Here is a 19,277-nt window from a genome sequence, read left to right on the forward strand (position 1 = left end):
AGTTTGGGAAAGTCAATACGTTATACCTCGATGGGATTGTAGCTCAGTCGTTCATTGGATTCTGGAGTCATGAGTGGGTGTCCATTTTGGGAGAACAAATACCAGTGAGTACATTTCTTTCTTTGATGGATGATGCATAGTAATTAAGATAGGCACTATCTGGATGAACAAACTTAAGAAGACAAAAAGAAAAGATAAAATACTACCTAATAGGTAGACAATTAACTACCTAAAAGTGTTTCCAAAAAGGCATGAGAAGCTGATGAGCTGTTTTTTGAAATTTAAGCTATACACATGGCACATTTGATGGTGCTAGACACTAAGATGGGAGAGGTAACACCCTTTTCAGTCATTTAAAACTTGAACCATCAAAATGTCTGAACAAGTACATGTGCTTTGATCATGCCCATCGTCTTTTCCGTGCTTCCAGATTTAATTTTAATACACTGACCTTGGCTGATGGGGAAGAAGACAAATCACAAGAAGGACTGAATAAAGCCAGCAAAGGCGGCCTTATTTATGGGGACTATCTACAGGTAAGTGTGAGTCTGTGTGAACCACACCTTAGGAAATTATGGACAGGGCTTTGCGTCTGCCAGCAGAGTGTCGTCTGCATACTTACCTCCCTTGATGAGTGTGAAAGCGGAGCCTCTGAATGACATTAAATGTTTTGAACATGTGTTTTTATCTCCTTCATGATATTGTGATAATGGATTGTTTCCATGTATTCTCCTTTTTTGAGTAGCTGGAGAATGAGAGCTGGAGAAAATAGGGTGGGGGTTTTTTTGTTCAGGCTGCGTTGGACTTTTTCGCTGACTGCCACTACAGCAGGGTTATTGGACTGAAAGGCTCCCTTTCTTCCAAACACTTCACTGGAGTTAAATGGTGTAGATGTGAGCATAGACATAGCAAGGTTGGAGTGGGCCCTGGGACAAGAAGTGAAAAGGGTCTCCTAGCCTGCAGACCTCCTGCTTTCCTCCCCTTCCTTCCTCCCCATCTCTTTGCTACAGAACAACAGTAAGGACAATAAACCCAAATATTATTGGTCCGTCCTTTCTCTTCCTCCTATGGAAATAACATCACACACTTCCCATGCACACAGACACTTTCACAAACACATACACTTGCACATCCCCCCTGGCTCAGAATGAAACATATACCTACTACAATCAGCTTCTATATTCATACATCAACAATGCTTTGGTCTTATTCATCTGTTCATGCTTTCTCACAAGTCCTGTTCAGACATGTTCTTGTACCCTTGTTCAGATGTCAAATGCATGGTATGGATAGTAAATGTATTGCTGTACCTGTGTTAAACATAACGTATGAATAATTGTTCCCATGTACAGATCTGTACATGTGTACACTGTACACATATTGTACAAGTCTCTCTCTCTCTCTCTCTCTCTCTCTCTCTCTCTCTCTCTCTCTCTCTCTCTCTCACACACACACACACACACACACACACACACACCCAAAGTTTTTGATGGGAAACTGAATCCAGTTGCTAAGGAATGTTTGTGGGGGAGCACAGAAAACAAGTATTATAGTCCTTTTTAACAAGGGCAGGATTCAAAAAGGGTCCCTATGCTCCTTTAATTGAAGATCTTTTCAGCTCTGTCTCAGCTTCAGGAGGGAAGGGGAAAGATACAAGGGGGAAGAGTGTCAGGAAGCATCCCTCTCTTCTCTTATCTTTGTGGCAGACTAGCTGGTGTTCACTGACATTTTCCTTGCTGTTGAACCTGTTTGTCAGGTTGGAGGGGAGGGTGGATTGAGAGAGCACTAGCCAGTCAGTCAGGACAGGAGGAGGGAAGGAGGGAGGGATATTGCCTGACACTCCTCTCCCTCTCATCCTAGAGAGGACTCTTCTTGTTTAAAGCCAAGTTCTCCAATCAGGAACCAACAGTGTGCCAATGAGTCAGAGAGGCAAGAGTGGGAGAGAGTAGAGTAAGCTGTCACCCAGAGAGCAGAGCAAGATATGTATAGCATACTAGGATCTAAATGTGTTACAAAAAAGCCAAAAAGATCCCTCATAAAGTTACCAATAGATAGAGAAAGCCCACAATAAGATAGGAAATGCTGTATTATGAAATATATACAATATAAATCAGTTAGATATACATAATACAATGGTATATACCAACAATAGATTCCACAATAGAAATAATCATATAAATGATAAAGTCCACGGACTACATATCATGAACTGAAATAGGAATGGTTCTAACATAATTGACAAAACAACCAGTCTATTAATATCAAGAAATGTGAATACATTGATTCATGTCAATAAACAAGATACTGAGCACATACCTGTTCCTGAACCAGGCTTTTCTGGAACTGAGGCTAAACCACTGAGTCAGATAGAAGTGACAACAGAAGATACAAAACTATTTAGGGTACTGACATCCAAAACAGATTGTGAGGAGCTCCAAAAGGTTCTCTCCAAACTGGGTGAGTGGGCGACAAAATGGCACTTGTTCAATGTTGGCAAGTGTAAATTGATGCACATTGGGATGAACCCCCCCCCAACTTCAAGTATATGCTGATGGGATCTGAGCTGTCAGTGACTGACCAGGAGAGGGATCTTGGGGTTGTGGTGAACAGCTCATTGAAAGTGTTGACTCAATGTGCGGCAGCTGTGAAAAAGGCAAATTCAATGCTAGGGATCATTAGAAAGGGGGTTGAAAATAAAACGGCTAATATTATAATGCCCTTATACAAAACTATGGTGCGGTCACACTTGGAGTACTGCATACAATTCTGGTCACCACACCTAAAGAAGGACACTGTAAAACTGGAAAAGATGCATAAGAGGGCAACCAAGATGATCAGGGGCCTAGAACATCTTCCTTATGAGACAAGGCTACAACACCTGGGACTTTTTATTTTAGAAAACAGACAAATGTGGGGAAACATGATAGAGGTCTATAAAATCATGCATGGTATGGAGAAAGTGGATAGAAATAATTTTTTCTCCCTCTCACATAACACTAGAACCAGGGGTCATCCCATGTAATTGATTGCCAGGAAATTTAGGACCAACAAACAGAAGTACTTTTTCACAAAACGCATAATCAGCTTCTGGAATTCTCTGCCACAAGATGTGGTGACAGCCAACAACCTGGATGGCTTTAAGAGGGGTTTGGATAACTTCATGGAGGAGTGGTCTATCGATGGCTACTTGTCTGAGGGCTACAGGCCACCTCCAGCCTAAGAGGCAGGATGCCTCTGAATACAAGTTACAGGGGAGTAACAGCAAGAGAGAGTGCATGCCCTCCACTCCTGTGTGAACAGGATGCTGGACTAGATGAGCCTTGGGCCTGATCCAGCAGGGCTGCTCTTAAGATTTATGTCCATCATCACTTGATAAAGAGTTTTTTCGAAACGGAGGTTTACCAGGTCACTGTAGCGTATGTGGACGTCTTTACTAGGAACTTGGTTATAAACTTTATGTGCTCTGTTCAGGATATATAGTCCATGGACTTTATAATTTATATGATTATTTCTATTGTGGAATCTATTGTTGGTATATACCATTGTATTATGTATATCTAATTGATTTATATTGTATATATTTCATAATACAGCATTTTCTATCTTATTGTGGGCTTTCTCTATCTATTGGTAACTTTATGAGGGATCATTTTAGCTTTTTCATAACCCAGCGAGCAGATCACCACATCTCTCAGGTGTCTGGGGACATTTGTCCCACTTTGTTCAATTATAGTTACACCCCTGAATGCGAGCACACTGCCTTAAGACAGTTGACCACTCTGGTTTGCATCCATGGAACTAGAAGTGAAAGGAAAATAATAATGCATGCTATTCACACACATGTGCAAAACCAGGCTAAAGGATCCCAGCCCGGTTTTGCACGTCTGTGTGAACCACCAGGATTGGGATTGATCCCAGCGGCTCCACAGCAGCAAACCCACCAAATTAGCTACCATTAATGTGAGCTCCATTAACCTTGTTTTCTTGCTCATGTGGCAGCCGCAGCTGCCACAGTGCAGGGTGCCTGGGGATGGGAAGGCGATCTCCATAATGCACTGCACAATCGCATGGTGCATCCTGGTAGTTCCGGAGGCCAGGATGACACATCCCAGCCCCCTCCCCTCTCCTCTGCAGGGAATCGTCTGCACACGTGGGAAGCACACCCAGCAACGGTGCTGTGATTATCTGTGGGGAGGGTAAGCTTAAGCCGCTCTCCCCACAGACCACCCTCTAGCCCATCTCACAGATCGTGAAAAGAGGCTCATGGTGTTGTTGCATAAATGCTTGCCAAAGAGCTTGTGCAAAAGATCGCATAGTGCCGTAAAGCAGGTTCTCTAGTAGTTCTTATTTAGGGTTCTGCTTGTTCAAGTGGTTTCACAAGTGGGAAGAATGTCTTCAGATGTAGCTTTGTTTTTCTTGCTCTAAGATAAAGTACAGAAGAAAAAGCGCTTCTATGAGAGATGTGTATCTTTGGATCCATCTTAGGGTGTGTTTGATGAGCAAATACATCCATCTGTTAGCATGAAAGACTTGGCCTTGACCTAGTACTTAAAGAGCAACATTTTATTTATATCCCACTCTTCCTCCAAGGAGCTCATGGTGGTGTACATGATTATTTGTATCCTCTCCACAACCCAGTGAGGTAGGTTAGACTGAGAGGTCAATGACTGGCCCAAAGTCACCCAGTGAGTTTCATGATTGAATGGTAATTTGAAACCAGGTCTTTCTGATCTTAGCCGAGCACTCTAACCACTACACTATGCTGTCTGGCTCTATATACCATTTTGTCAGGTGCTGAACAACAGCAAGCATGTTCTTTGAACTGCTTGAATTTTTTTTAAAAAATCCTTTGGTGGCATCTTTATCTTAAATTCCATCTTAATGTCATATTAATTTATTTTATCAGGTGTGATAATGAGAAAGCAATAGTCCCTTCTGAGATCCCATTCATGCCATTAAATCTTTGCCTCAGTTCTTGTTCTGCCACTTCATTTGCCATCCATCTAGTTGGATAATTTGTTTGAGGACAGCCTCTTGGAGGTCCTTGATGAAATGGACAGGGAGATTGGTGTTCTTCATGAGTTTGTTGATATGCCTAGTCTTTGTCTTTCTTAGTGTAAGATACAGGACCTCCGCCAGAGACACTGGAAAGCGGCTGGCAGACAGTATTGGGGTGATGCAGATGGGGACCACAAGTGCAAGGGGGAGCAGAGGTCAAACTCTTGCCTCTGTACTATGGTCTCAGCCCCCAGGGGTCTGTCTGAGTGCTATTTAGTCAAAACAAAACAAAACAAGAGCATTAGCTTTCAGCATGTGCTTTCTGTAACAAGGAGTTTGACCCTCATGTTGTGTATGTTCATGTTGACTGTTAAGTACCAAATTAAGAGGAAAACTCTGTTGTAATTAATCACACCACTATATGGCCAAGCTTGTGCGCTCTCTCTCTCTCTCTCTCTCGCTCTCTCTCTCTCTGATATGTATGTATGTATTTGTTTATTTTGTAGCTGGACAAAATATTGAATGCCCAGGTGCTTCAGAGTGAAAAGAAGGGAAACAAAATCCATGATGAACATCTCTTTATTGTAACCCATCAAGGTAATATTTCAGAAATGCAAAAAAAGAACAAAGTGGGGCTATTCTCACAATTAACAAAAATTGGGCTAGGAGAGCCTAGCCTGATTTTTGTTAATCGTAAGAACCACCGGGCTCGGCTGCGAGCTCAGTGGTTCTAGAGTGGGTAACTCGCTTGAGAACCCCTGGTCAAAAACCAGGTTTGCGGAGCGAGCACTCCACAAACCTGGTTTTCAGTATCATGAGTAGCCACGGCGCGGCTTCACGCTGCGCCTTCTCATGAGTAGAGCCCTGGAGTGGAGGCAAAAAGCTGCCTCCCGGCTCCGGGGGTCTCCCCAGTATGCCCAGCGTACTCGTGCAGGGCATATTGGGGCTTGCGGGGGCCGCGCAGCCCCTGAGCTCCCCAGCCCCCGGCTTGCTCTGTCTCGGAGCAAGGAATTGTGTGGGCGGCCGATCCGGTTGCCCAGGGCTCCCTCCCCACTCACCGCTTCTAACCAGGTCTCACGGATCGTGAGACTTGGGCCATTGACTTTTAGTCGATAATGTTTAGCATATGATTTTCAAAAACAATATAGCAGTCGCGTACAATAGAATGTGTGATTGCAATAGTGGAGAGAATATATCACTGTATGCGAGGTCCTATGGGTTTGGGTGGAGACGAGTCCTGTTTAAAGAGTTCATTGAGAGGAATGACCAAAAGGTGCAAGTGCGGGTCAGATCCCAGCCTCACCTTGTGTGTGGCTGGCAGGGCCATGCCAGTCTTCTTCTATTCATATGATAAGCCTATTCATATGACAGTCAACTCATGTCATCTGGAGCGGCGGGTGTGGAAGGTAGCCCAGCTACCAGACTGGTAGCTGCTCCAGACCTGGGTAGCCCAGCTCTTCTATCCAGGGCTTTACTGAGGTAAGAAGAACCTATGGTCCGTTTAACCTTGGTAGGTGATCATGTGCATGATTGCCCCCGACAATCATGGGAAAAACTGGGAAGGCAGGAAGAACCAGGTGCAGAAAAGGTCAGGATAGGGGCCGGAGCAGTATATACTTTTATTTATAGATCTTTTATTATAGATCATAAAAACTAGAGGCACATCTATTCACCTTTTATTTATATCCCATCCTTATACATACATGGCAACATTTTTATAGGACAGTTTTGCAATAAACATGGTGATGTTCATCTTTCTAATATTTCATCTTAATTTATCATCTTTGCTCAGAAGTGAAACTAAACAGTGCCTTTTTATTGTAGCTTATGAACTATGGTTCAAGCAGATCTTGTGGGAATTAGATTCTGTTCGAGTGATATTTCAAAATGGACATGTAAGTCTTATGTGAATTTGTCTAATTTTAAAAGCATCTTTTATTTTCTATCTTGCACCAAATAAACCCTGACTGTTTGGAATTCAGCGCTTGACTGACAGGTCTATAGTAAAACCAATTATTTCTGAAAGTATCATGGGCTCCAACTCTTAATTGAGCACAGATCTAGGACTCATTGCAATCATAAGACCTAAGAACATAGTTAAGTGCTTTAGTTGTTAATGCACACTTATTTGGGAACATATCCGATTGAACCTAATGAAGCTTACTATTAAGTAAAGATTTTGTTACAAGATTTAGGTCTCAGTATTATGAATGAGCCTGGAGGTCTTTCCCGAAGGCAATGGCTGGTCAGAATTCAGGATTTGTTGAAAAACAAAACAAAAACCCAACAACCACCACCCACTAAGGTTTTTTAAAAAATAATTCAGGGTGTTTCCTTAATGGGACGCTTCTCTGGAAGGTGGAGAAGCCATAACATATGACTCATCCTCCCCAGCCAAGAATATATCTTGGATTGGAGACAAGTATTATAGGACACATTCAGACACAATATAGAAGCTTGGATGAATTTCAGCATTCCCGGCTTGGTTTTTTTTTTGGTCTGAATGCACTCTTTGTAACCATGGTTTGTAGTTGGCTTTGGCTTGTTAGTCTTAACTGCACTTCAGTTCACCACTGTGTTGCATCCAAACAGACCCTGGTGATTTATTCGCGGCTTGTTGCAAGAGCTCAGCCTCCACTCACAGAGACACTAGCTCAGAGTGGCTGGGAGGCAGCCAAATAATGTGACCACTTTAGGTGGCCAAAACCACTCCATGGTTCCTCCTCTGAATGCTCTTGGGTAAAACCTGCCTAGCGATTACTGACATCAACACAACTGCAACTGGTCTGCAACAGCCACACTCTTATAGTGTTGCATGCAGAAGTCAACCAGGAGATTGATGATGGGTCCTAAAGGGCAGAATGGGACCCTTGGTTCCCTCTCACGATTCCTCAGAGTGATCCCTGTTATTAGGACTATGGAATTTGCTGCCACAAACTAGCTTAGTTGGCTTTAAAGGGGGCTTAGACAAACTGATATGTCTGTCAATGCCCACTAGTCTTGATGGCTATATGCTACCTTCAGGTTCAGAGGCAGGAGGCTTCTGAATACCAGATGCAGGGCAACAATCATGGGATAGGTGCCATGCCTCTATCTCCTGCTTGTGGGCTTCCCAGAGGCATCTGGCTGGCCACAGTGAGAAACATATGCTAAACATTTGCGTGGTCTATCTTTGGGTGGTCTATCAAGTCCAACATATGTCCTATCAGCATATGTCCCGACAAGAGTCCTATCAGTAGGACTCTTCTTATATTCTTACACTGAATAGCAGGTTTTTAATACAAGTACCTATAAAAACTAAAGAGGGCCCACACCATTCCTTCCAGTATGTGAGAGAAGGGGAGGGATGCCTCTTCAAACATCACTCCTGCTTCAACACATTTATGTATCATCTAAAAACAGGGAAATCATGCATTTGTCTTTTGAATGATTTATTTTCCTCATATGCAAATGAGGGCTGCCCACTTGATTGGCTGGGAGACCTCCTCCTCCTTCTTCCTCTGGCCCCATCTCATCATTGGCCAGAGGTTTAAATACTCGTCAGCACTTGTAACAAGTCTCACGAGAAGTCCTGTCTCATGAGACGTCTTCCGGCTCTTGCAAGAAGTCCTGGTGACCACATTAGGATCCTCCTCCCTCACCCAATCTCGGGGGCTCTCCCATCCCTGCAACCCGACCCTGGGATCCCAAAAAATGGCTGCAGCACTTCGACATGCACAGTCTTGGCCTGCCACACATTGCAACCTGGACAAAGAAGCGCTTTTGAAAGTGCTGGACCACTTTTTTTTAATCAGTCCTAATTCAACCCAATTTAGCATCCCACCCAGGGGCTGTTCCTGGTGTCTCCTTTGTGTTTCTTTTTTAGATTGTGAACCCTTTTGAAATACAGGTAAGGAAGCATGTTCTCATTCCTTTTGCTATGTAAACCACTTTGAGAAGTTTTTTTTCTTTTTTGCGGGGGGTGTTGTTTTGGGGGGGGAATCTAATTATTCTGAATGATAAATAATTTAATTCAGTTACAAATCTTCTCAAACTAAGCCAAGATTCTGTGCATTGTCAGTTACATTATGATTAACATTTCTACTTCTTTTTTTCCAATCAAGGTTAGAGATGAAAGGAACATGCTTAAGGTTGTTGCACGAATGAATAGAATTTCAATGATCCTCAAATTACTAGTGGAACAATTTTCTGTTCTGGAAACAATGACAGCCCTGGACTTCTTTGATTTCAGGTGAACACTTTCTTTGATTTCATTCTTGTAGGATTGTGCCCAAGTATCTGAGTTCTCTTGGACCAAAAGGAAGCTTGCACCTTGTCAGCATTAGGCCTTAAAGCACTCATAGCACAAGATTAGGTTGTTCAAATGAGCAAAATTAATGTAAACACTGGCAACAGAGAACTGGTTGCTTCAGGATTATGCTAAATTATTCTCATTTCAAGAGATGGGGCTATAGCTCAGAATATAGCTCAGTATATTATAACCCTAACCTGGCTAACTTGGCAAAGAGGCAGCTTTTAATGTGGTGATTCTCTTTATTTAGCAGGGGGAGAGTAACTGGCCCTATCCACCCCCAGCACAGTACCTCCAGTGATGGATGCTGGTGTCTGTTTTAGATTGTGAACCCTTTGGGGACAGGGATTCATCTTATTTATTTATTATTTCTCTGTGTAAACTGCCTGGAGCTATTTTTGGAAGGGCAATATAGAAATAAAATAAAATAAAAAAAATACTAGCATATGCTTTACATTCAGAAGGTAGCAGGTTCAATGGTTTTTAGATTATGACGCCTTTGGGGTCAGGGAGCCTATCTACTTCCCTACCTACCTACCTACCTAAACTGCTTTGGGAACTCTTGTTGAAAAGCGGTATATAAATATCCGTCATATTTGTATTTGTATTTGTATTTGTAATGGCATCTCCAGACAGAGCAGGGAAAAAACACTATCTGAAAATGTGGAGAACCAAGATTAGTCAGTGTAGACAATACTGAGCTAGATAGAACAATGGTTTAACCCAATAGAAAGAGCTTCCTATGCTTGGAATTCATGTGAGCATTGCTTGAAACTTTGAATACATTAGAACCATAGTATTGATGGGCTACTTCTCAACCACGTTTGCTGAGACCACATTGGAAAGAGGAGGGGCTGCAATCCTCTGCCCACATAATTTGGAGTAAGCTCAACTTAATGAAGTAGGACTTGTGTCTACATTGCAATGCAAAAGGCCAGAGCACTTGAGAAACTTGAGATGTCTCAAGTGCTCAGATTTTATCTCTAGAACATACCAGGACAAGAAAATAAATATTGTGCAAATTTGCTTGATTGATATTGAATGCAGAATTAGCTCTCCCACTTACAGAATATAGAGATATAGCTACCTACAAGTATCTTAACGTAGACCTATTTGGTTTCATGCTGTTCATACTAATGTTAAATACTCTTGGTAATAGTTTCTTGAGTGTCTCTGGATGGCATCCCTGTCCTGTGCAATTTAATTTCTTTTTAATTTAATTTACTTTTTACTTAATTAAAAAAAATTGTTTACTTTTTACTTCAGGATGCCTACCCTGCATTAACATAAAAAATCTTTGCTTCCTCCTAGGAATTTCTTTTCTTTCTTTGCACAATGATATTACTGAGGAAGCCTCTGCTCTTAAGAGGAAGGCAATCAGACATACTGCTACAGTCTGACTGCTGAACTAGTTTTCTCAAAAGCATTCAAATGACTATTATGTTATATTTAATATTGTGGGACATTTTATATCTTTATCTGTACCTATTTTTATACAGTTTTGAGAATATATTTATTTCCCCCACTATCCTTAAAGAGATTATTTGAGTCCAGCATCAGGATTTCAGAGCTTACAGTTTCGACTGCTGGAGAATAAGATTGGAGTCCCTCAGAGTCTGAGAGTCCCATACAACAGAAGGCACTACCGGGACAACTTCAAGGGCAAAGAGAATGAATCATTGCTTAAATCCGAGCAGGAGCCAACTCTGTTGCAACTAGTGGAAGTACGAGTCTCCCTTCTGCTAATTCTTAGCTTGCTAGAAATCATACTGTTATCTGAAAGTATCCCATTGATTTGGAAGAAGGAAGCCGTTTGGCCAGTTGAAGGCAAGGAAGTGCCAATTAACTATTATGCTAAATATTTTCTACAAAACCCTTATTGTGATTTAATTATCTGCAATATCTCAGTGCAGAACTTTTGGTCATCTTGAGATCATTTATTTATTTATTTATTTATTTATTTATTTATTTATTATTAAAACTTTTATACCGCCCTTCCAAAAGGCTCAGGGCGGTTTACATTAAAACACCATTAAAATCAATTAATCATTAAAACAAAAATTATAAAACATAAAACAATAATTAACAATTAAAAACATCATAAAACAACAATTAAATATTCAGAACTATTTAAAAACAAGTTTTAAAAAGCTGAAAAAGCCTGGTTGAAGAGGTGTGTTTTCAGGTGTTTTCTGAAAATTGCGAGAGATGGGGAGGATCGTATCTCAGCAGGGAGCGCATTCCACAATCTTGGGGCAGCAGCCGAGAAGGCCCGTCTCTGTGTAGCCACCAAACAAGTTGGTGGCAACTGGAGACGGACCTCCTCAAGTGACCTCAACGGCCGGTTGGGCTCATAGCGAAGAAGATGCTCTCTTAAATACCCAGGGCCTAAGCCGTTTAGGGCTTTATAAGTTATAACTAGCACTTTGTATTTTGCCCGGAAACCTATTGGCAGCCAGTGTAACTCCATCAACAAAGGAGTAATGTGGTCTCTCCGAGATGACCCAGAAACCAACCTGGCTGCCGCATTCTGAACCAACTGAAGTTTCTGGACTACGTACAAAGGCAGCCCCACGTAGAGCGCATTACAGAAGTCCAGTCTGGAGGTTACCAACAAATGTACCACTGTTTTGAGGTCATTGATCTCAAGAAACGGGCGCAGCTGGCGTATCAGCCGGAGCTGATAGAAAGCACCCCTGGCCATGATGATCTTATCTTGGTCATCTTGAGAATGTTTCATGCATGCAATATTTTTTCTCAGTCCTCTGGTACTCTTGATGTCCCCTGAAAATGTGTAATTGAAAAGTGGGGCACCCTCAGTGACATACATCAGTGGTAATAGGTGGAAGGTGAAGACTGATCAAATGGTTTTGCATGTGCAATAGTCTAATGTGAGTGCAGAGTTAGCTGAGATGCTGTGCAGTGTGCGGCATTCAAAGCTTGCTTCACTCCAGGACAAGTAGTCTTGCTCTGGAGCAAAGACTTCTTATTCTGGAATGAGGAGCCTTGCTCAGGAGAATGGTAAGTCTTTCTCCAGCAAAAGCAGTTAAAACAGCAAAACAACAACATTTGACACAGCACATTAAAACAAGAAGAGCACTTAAAACAGCACTAAAACAATTGCTTCCAAAAGGTTGGAAGAATGAAGAGGTCTTCTGGCACCTGAAGGACAGTTATGGAGGTGACAAATGAGCTCTCTTGGGGAAGAAAATTCCACAAGTGGGGCACCACAACTGGCTGCAGGAAGTGGATGCCACAACCACAAGAAGTGGGGCACCATTGCCTCTCCTCCTCTCCGCAAACATACATTTACCCTGATTAAACTGTTTTCCAGGACATGCATCATTCTCCATAAAGCCTTGTCAAAATCACCATGTCTAGTTTGTAAACTAGCAAATAAAACAATCAGATAATGTCTGATGTGCATTTTAGCTGAATGGTTAATCCCTATTGTTTTATTAGGCATGGCTGGAAAGAACACCAGGACTTGAGCCAGAAGGATTTAATTTCTGGGGGAAATTTGAAATGAATGTGCTTAAGGGACTGGAAGAAGAATTCACAATGGTGCAGGTATGTAGTCCCCTAACTGAGCAAAGAGGCACCTTTTAAAAGTGGTGATTCTTTTTATTTCGCGGGGAGAGAGCAACTGGGCCAGTTCAGTCTCAGCACAGCATCCCTCCAGAGAATGTGAGCCTTTGGGGACAGGGAGCCTTTCTTTCTTTCTTTCTTTCTTTCTTTCTTTCTTTCTTTCTTTCTTTCTTTCTCTATCTATCTATCTATCTGTAAACTGCTTTGGGAACTTTTTGTTGAAATGTGGAATATAAATAGTAGTAGTAGCAGTAGCAGTAGTAGTAGTTGTAGTAGTTATTGTTGTTGTATACCTCAAATAAAGAAATAAAGAAACTTTATGGTTTATTTTAGAGCTGGTTAATAAATTCAGCCACTACAAGAGTTGCTGCTTAAAACAGAATTGACTAAGTGTAACTCCACATGTTAACCCATTTATGTATGCAGCTTCTTGTGCATTTTGGGGGAGTTTTAAACAAGTGAATGCAACCTCTTCTTTTGAGTGATTGTGTGGTTGTGCTGGCATGGTTAAAAACACTCAGACTGCAGGAAGCTACATAGCTCAACATGGCAGTGTCACCATGTTGTTGATTTTTAAGTGGCCACTCACAGAAGAGGGTAGATGACTCCAGCTTTCAGTCTCTATTGAACATGTGTCTCAGGTCAGTGTTTTGGCATAAGAGATATCTGTCTAAACTAAAGGGGACAATAGAAGAGAAAATGTTCTAGCAAATGGTAGTGGAGCTGCTACATAGAGTTTCCTGCAGTACTACAGATCCCAGCAGTCTGTGCAGCAAAGAAAGGAAGTGGCAGCAGAGATAGGAAGTACCAGCACAAACAGACTCAGAGACAGCGAGCCCTTTCTCACGATCAGTGAGGAAGGGCTCGGGGTGTGTGGGGAGGAAGCCTTGAAAAGCTTACCTCCCCTGTAGACGATCCCTCCATTTGTGCTGGGCATGGAGACCATGCACCCAGACATGCAGCTGCCTCCTCTGGCAGTGTGGCAGGCAGAGGCGCTCTTACCCCTGGACTTCCAGGCTGAAGTCTATGGCCTTCCCACCCCTGGGGGCCTCCAAATCCTCCCTAGTCTGTCCTGAGTGGTGTTGGGGGAAGTGGGTAAAGAAATATGTGGGATGGGAACATACTAAATTGCATATTGAAATGTTTCTGTTCATGCATATTTGCATAAATATACCTGTTTTATATTCTTACATTCTTGTGAGTTTAGTTGCTATCTGTGCCCTCCAGAATGCACCTGTTAAAAATACTGAGTGTTTCACTGTGTGTGTGTGTGTGTAGAAGACCTCCAAAGTGGGGGGGGGGGCCCTCCAAAGGTCTTTAGGTCCAGTCTCCAAAATTACCTAAGTGCAACTCTGGTGGCGGGTCAGGGTAGAGACATGTCATCCTGGCCCCAAGAACTCCCATAATGCACCTTGCAAGTGCACGGTGCATTATGGGGATTCTCCCAACACTGGTCAGGAGGCTGCTGCTGTGTCAGCACCACACGATTATTTAGCCTGGGAGCTGCAGGACTTCTGGCAGTTCTCACACGCAGGAAAAACCGGGCTTGGCTTCCTTAGCCTGGTTTTGCCTGCACGTGAGAACAGCTTCACTGACTGGTAGAAACAAAAGGCTTAGTAAATATGTGAAGTTAAATGTTGTTATTAAATACCTCAATATAATTTACAACTCTGGAGCAATTGGTTAAAGATTCAATAAGAGAGTAAACAACACAAACAATAAGTGACAATTTTAGATTTTTTTTTAAAGCAATACTTATTTTGATTGATAGACCAAACAAAACTCAGAGGAAAAAGAAGAGCAACTGGCAGAACTTCAGAAACAAAAAGAAGTGCTTATTTCATTGTTTGATGAAAAACGCCATGAGCATCTTCTTAGTAAAGGTTGGTATACTCATAGATATTCCTGCCCCAATGCAAACAAGTTAGAAATGCAAGGTTTTGATTGATAATATTTCCATTAAACAACAACTGTGATAAATTTTGAGAAAAATTTGTTGTGCTTAGATAAAAATTAGAATGCAGCCAGCCTGTCTCCTGTCCATGCCTGGGGTCCCCTGACCAATGGGGTCAGGGGAGGGTGGCAATGTGGAGGGTGGGGGGGGTCAATGTGGTTGAACCACTTTGGAAACAAATTGGCCCAATTTGCCCATGGTTGCTTTGATTTGGACCAAACTGATGGTCTTCTGGCTTGGTTTAGAATAAAAGCTTCAGTGTGGCTGAATTAGGCTGAATTTCTTCCTAATCCAATAGGCCACCAAAACCTCACCTAAATAGGCCAATAGGCCACCAAAACCTAAATTAATATATGACATCATTTTTACAGGTGAAAGAAGGTTGTCCTATAAAGCAATGAAAGGAGCTTTAATGATCTACTTCTACAGGTACAGTACTTTATAGGATTATTCATTCCTGTTAATATATCTGCTACTAGTAATCTTATTTATCTGCTTTACAAAGGTGTTGCAACAGAAGGAAAAAAGCAGGAGTGATATGTGGGAAGCAAATTACAGATTCTTTCCTTGCTATTAATTTACTGCTGCAGTACTTTTGACTACAGCCATTCAGCTATAGTGGACATGTGAAGAACTTCAGCAAGTTCATATATCACAGGAAGTAGGATTATTTCACAAGAAGGAGGATTATTTCATAGCCACCTAATGGTGCAGTGGGGAAATGCCTAGCAAGCAAGAGGTTGCTGGTTCGAATCCCTGCTGTGTTTCCCAGAATATGGGAAACACCTATATCGGGCAGCAGTGATATAGGAAGATGCTGAAAGGCATAATCTCATTCGGCACAGGAGGAGGCAATGATAAACTCCTCTTGTATTCTACCAAAGAAAACCACATGGTTCTATAGTCACCAGGAGCTGACACTGACTCGAGGGCACAACTTTACCTTTAGGATTATTTCATGAGCGTGCCTTTTTCCTTTTGGACTAACACAGTAAAATAGGAGAACTTAAGATAATGAGCTCTTGTCTTTCCCTCCTACAGAGAAGAACCTCGCTTTCAGGTTCCTTTCCAGCTTCTCACTTCTCTTATGGATATCGACGTGCTGATGACCAAATGGAGATGTAAGATCTTCCTCCTTTAGTATAGGATGATGAACATAACCCTGGTGTCTTCCATAGTAACTAGACAATTATGCATTTATCATAGTTGGTTGGCCCCATGGGGTGCCACAAGACTCTTTGAGGATGTTCTCACACACAGTCTAACCAGGCGAGGAAAGCCCAGCCTGGGTTAGGCTGCGCTGGAGAACCACCAGGATCACGCCCGATCTTGGCTGGGCAGTATCACCTAGCCTGGCTTTTTAGCCTAGGTTAAGAGTGCAAGCGCTCCCTTAACCCAGGCTATGTGGTCACAGAGATGGATGCCTTGAACACCTGTCTCCTGGGGTAATCCCCCAATGTACCAAGCTTGGTGCATTATGAGATACCCGGAGACCAGGACACATCCTGGCCTCTGGAACTCCGCAATGCCTGGCACAGCAGTGGATCATTTGGGAGTGTGCAATGTTTACTGGGGGAAGGTAAGGTTTCTCATCTTTCCTCCCCGCCCACCCTCTCGAATGGTTGTGTGAATACCCTTTTTGTTGGATTTCCCAGAACACGGTAACTCACATTGCTACTGTAACTGTAACCAAAGGAGCTTTTCATTGTGACAGTATTGAAATCCAAGCAATTATACAGAGGTGCATGATTAATTAAAGGTACAGGAAATTAGCCAACTTTTATGCATATCCTGCAAAGCAGGGGAATCACATGAACATCTGCTTCTAGGTGTTAGATGCACACAGCTTCTTGCTGTTTTGTATAAACCCCAGACTAGCAGGATTCAGCTTGGCAAGACTGAGTGACACCTTATGCTGATTCTCTTCTTTTGCCTATGAAGACAGAGATTATGGCTGCTTCCAGTGTGTGCTGCGCCACTGACTGATTGATTAAGTGCCATCAAGTTGGTGTCGACTCTTAGCGACCACATAGATGGATTATCTCCAGGATGATCTGTCTTCAATTTAGCCTTTAAGGTCTCTCAGTGGTGCATTCATTGCTGTCGTAATCAACAGCAATGCTGCACCTTGCTGCTGGTCTCCCTCTTCTACTCTTTCCTTGAACTTTTCTCAGCATTATGAACTTTTCAAGAGATCTGGGTCTTCACATAATGTGTCTGAAATATGATAGTCATTTGTGCCTTGCATGAAAATTCTGGATTGATTTGTTCTATGATCTGTTTGTTTTCTTGGCTGTCCATGGTATCCTCAAAAGTCTTCTTCAGCACCAAAGTTTAAAAAGTGTCAATGCTGTTTCTATCGTGCTTCTTCAAAGTCCAGCTTTCACATCCATAGAGTGTCACAGGGAAAACCAGTGTCTGAACGATTCTACTCTTTGTAGGTGTAGACATGTCATGGCATCTAAATACTCTTTCCAAGGTCTTCATTGCTACCCTACCAAGTGCTAGTCTGCAGAGTATTTCTTGACTGCTGGATCCTTTACTGTTGACAGTTGATCCTAAAAGGCAGAAGCTACCCACCACTTCAATGTCTTCATTGTCAATTCTGAGGCCCCATAGTGAACTGTAAATGCAATCTGGCTAGCAGCATTTGGGGACTTATTTATTTCATTAAAAGGAAACCAGCTCCCTGCCCCACCCGCCGCCATCCCAATTTAAAACAAACAAACAAACAAACTGGCTTAGGTCTGCTAGCATTAGTAAGTCCTTAGTCCATTTAGCTACAAATCAGGATACAACCAATCACTATGTTTAAAAACAAACACGCATGTTGGTAATACAGATAATCACAGTCATTTGTTACCCAACTTTTGTGGATAATTCAGTTGTATTAAAATGATCTCTTGTATATAGTAAAATGACTTTGTTGCATTGAAATTTTGTCTCTCTGCTTAGATAACCATGTGTGTATGGTGCACAGAATGATTGGCAGCAAGGCTGGGACTGGAGGATCATCAGGATATCAGTATTTACGCTCAACTGTGAGGTAAGAATGCATAAAACTGAGCTCAAATTTTGTCATCCTTTATAAATATCAAAGCCCATTTTATATTTATTTATTTATTTATTTATTTATTTATTTAACATATTTTTATATCGCCCCAAACTTACGTCTCTGGGAAGTTTACAACAAAACAAAAACAAATGACAACAGATGAGTTAAAACATTAGTTAAAACAAATAAAGGACAAAAGAAAAAATTAAAACATTAGTTAAAATAAATGAAGGCAAAAATGTTAAAACGTTACAATTTTAAACTTTAAAACAATGTTTTAAAACAATGTTAAAACTATTAAAACAGTATTTAATTACGGATTACTTTAAAATTTAATTTTTCAAGACATGAAAAGATTAGAACAGGTAGGACGAGATGCATTCCCTTAGCATCTACATATTTAGTTTGTATTATTCACCTGTCTTTTGATAGTGAGCAGTATAAGCTGCCTGTGGCATTAATTTAAAACTTAGGTTTAAAAACATGAGTTAAAGAAAAATGACTAGGGAGGCATATATTAAAATACTGATAAATTAGGCCCGTCTTTGACAGCGCAATGTCATTTTGCATAGATCAGAATTATAGGAAAGTTCAAGGAATTAAATATATGTAATATAATTTGTTATTAATGTATTTAGCATAATAATAATTGAAAAGATCGTCTGCTTCTCTTGTACAAGTTGTTTTGGAATTACTGATCTGATTATTTTGAGAACAATTAAAAATTGGAAGATTATATTCAGAATTTTTAATAAAGAATACAATTTTAACCTCCCCCCCCCCGGCCACCAGCATATTTCAGTGTAAAAAGTAGTGCATTCAGCAAATTTCAGTGGCAGGATTGTTCATACAAAATTTGGTATCTGTAGGTAATCAGGAAGTGTTATATTTAGAATATCTCCTTTAAAAATGCCCAAAAATTATTTAAACTGTTCAGTGAACATACTGCAGTGCATTCAGCGAATTTCAGTGGCAGGATTGTGTATGCACAATTTGGTATCAGTAGGTCATTGGAAAGTATGACTATTTCAAATTCTTCAAAATCTATATTTCTAAACATAACAGAAAGTGTGAATAGAGAGAAATTAGTTTCTCCCTCTTTCACCCAAAGCATTGGATGATATTACACACGTGGTGGAACGTAACATTTGCACAGTTGCATAAGAACACATTTGTGCAAATGCAAAAATTGTGCAAACTCAGTTATGCAACAGTGTGTCCATTTGTCTATATTGGCCGCACTGTCACACAACTCATCTTGTGTAATTTTTGTATTTGTGTAACAGCACTCCTGCACAAGTGCGTAAATGTTATGTTCAACTGTGTGCATAGTGCTGCACAGCATGTCAGCCACTAGGAAGTAGGTCATCGAGTGAAACTGGCTAGCAGCA

General features: G+C 41.4%; 1 protein-coding gene across 1 annotated transcript in view; it reads left to right on the top strand.

Moving 5' to 3' along the window:
- Positions 1-19,277, top strand: part of TDO2 (tryptophan 2,3-dioxygenase) — a 22,524-nt gene continuing 3,247 nt past the window's right edge. The window contains exons 1-11 of the mRNA XM_053256154.1: positions 1-104; positions 431-536; positions 5,505-5,595; positions 6,823-6,893; positions 9,102-9,229; positions 10,827-11,013; positions 12,752-12,859; positions 14,649-14,760; positions 15,203-15,260; positions 15,873-15,952; positions 17,787-17,877. Of these exons, the coding sequence (XP_053112129.1) occupies positions 70-104; positions 431-536; positions 5,505-5,595; positions 6,823-6,893; positions 9,102-9,229; positions 10,827-11,013; positions 12,752-12,859; positions 14,649-14,760; positions 15,203-15,260; positions 15,873-15,952; positions 17,787-17,877 (1,067 nt within the window). The 5' untranslated portion in view covers positions 1-69. The remainder of the gene's footprint in view (positions 105-430; positions 537-5,504; positions 5,596-6,822; positions 6,894-9,101; positions 9,230-10,826; positions 11,014-12,751; positions 12,860-14,648; positions 14,761-15,202; positions 15,261-15,872; positions 15,953-17,786; positions 17,878-19,277) is intronic.

This window comes from Hemicordylus capensis, chromosome 5 (assembly GCF_027244095.1).
Source record: "Hemicordylus capensis ecotype Gifberg chromosome 5, rHemCap1.1.pri, whole genome shotgun sequence".
In the NCBI taxonomy this organism is placed as follows: Eukaryota; Metazoa; Chordata; class Lepidosauria; order Squamata; family Cordylidae; genus Hemicordylus; species Hemicordylus capensis.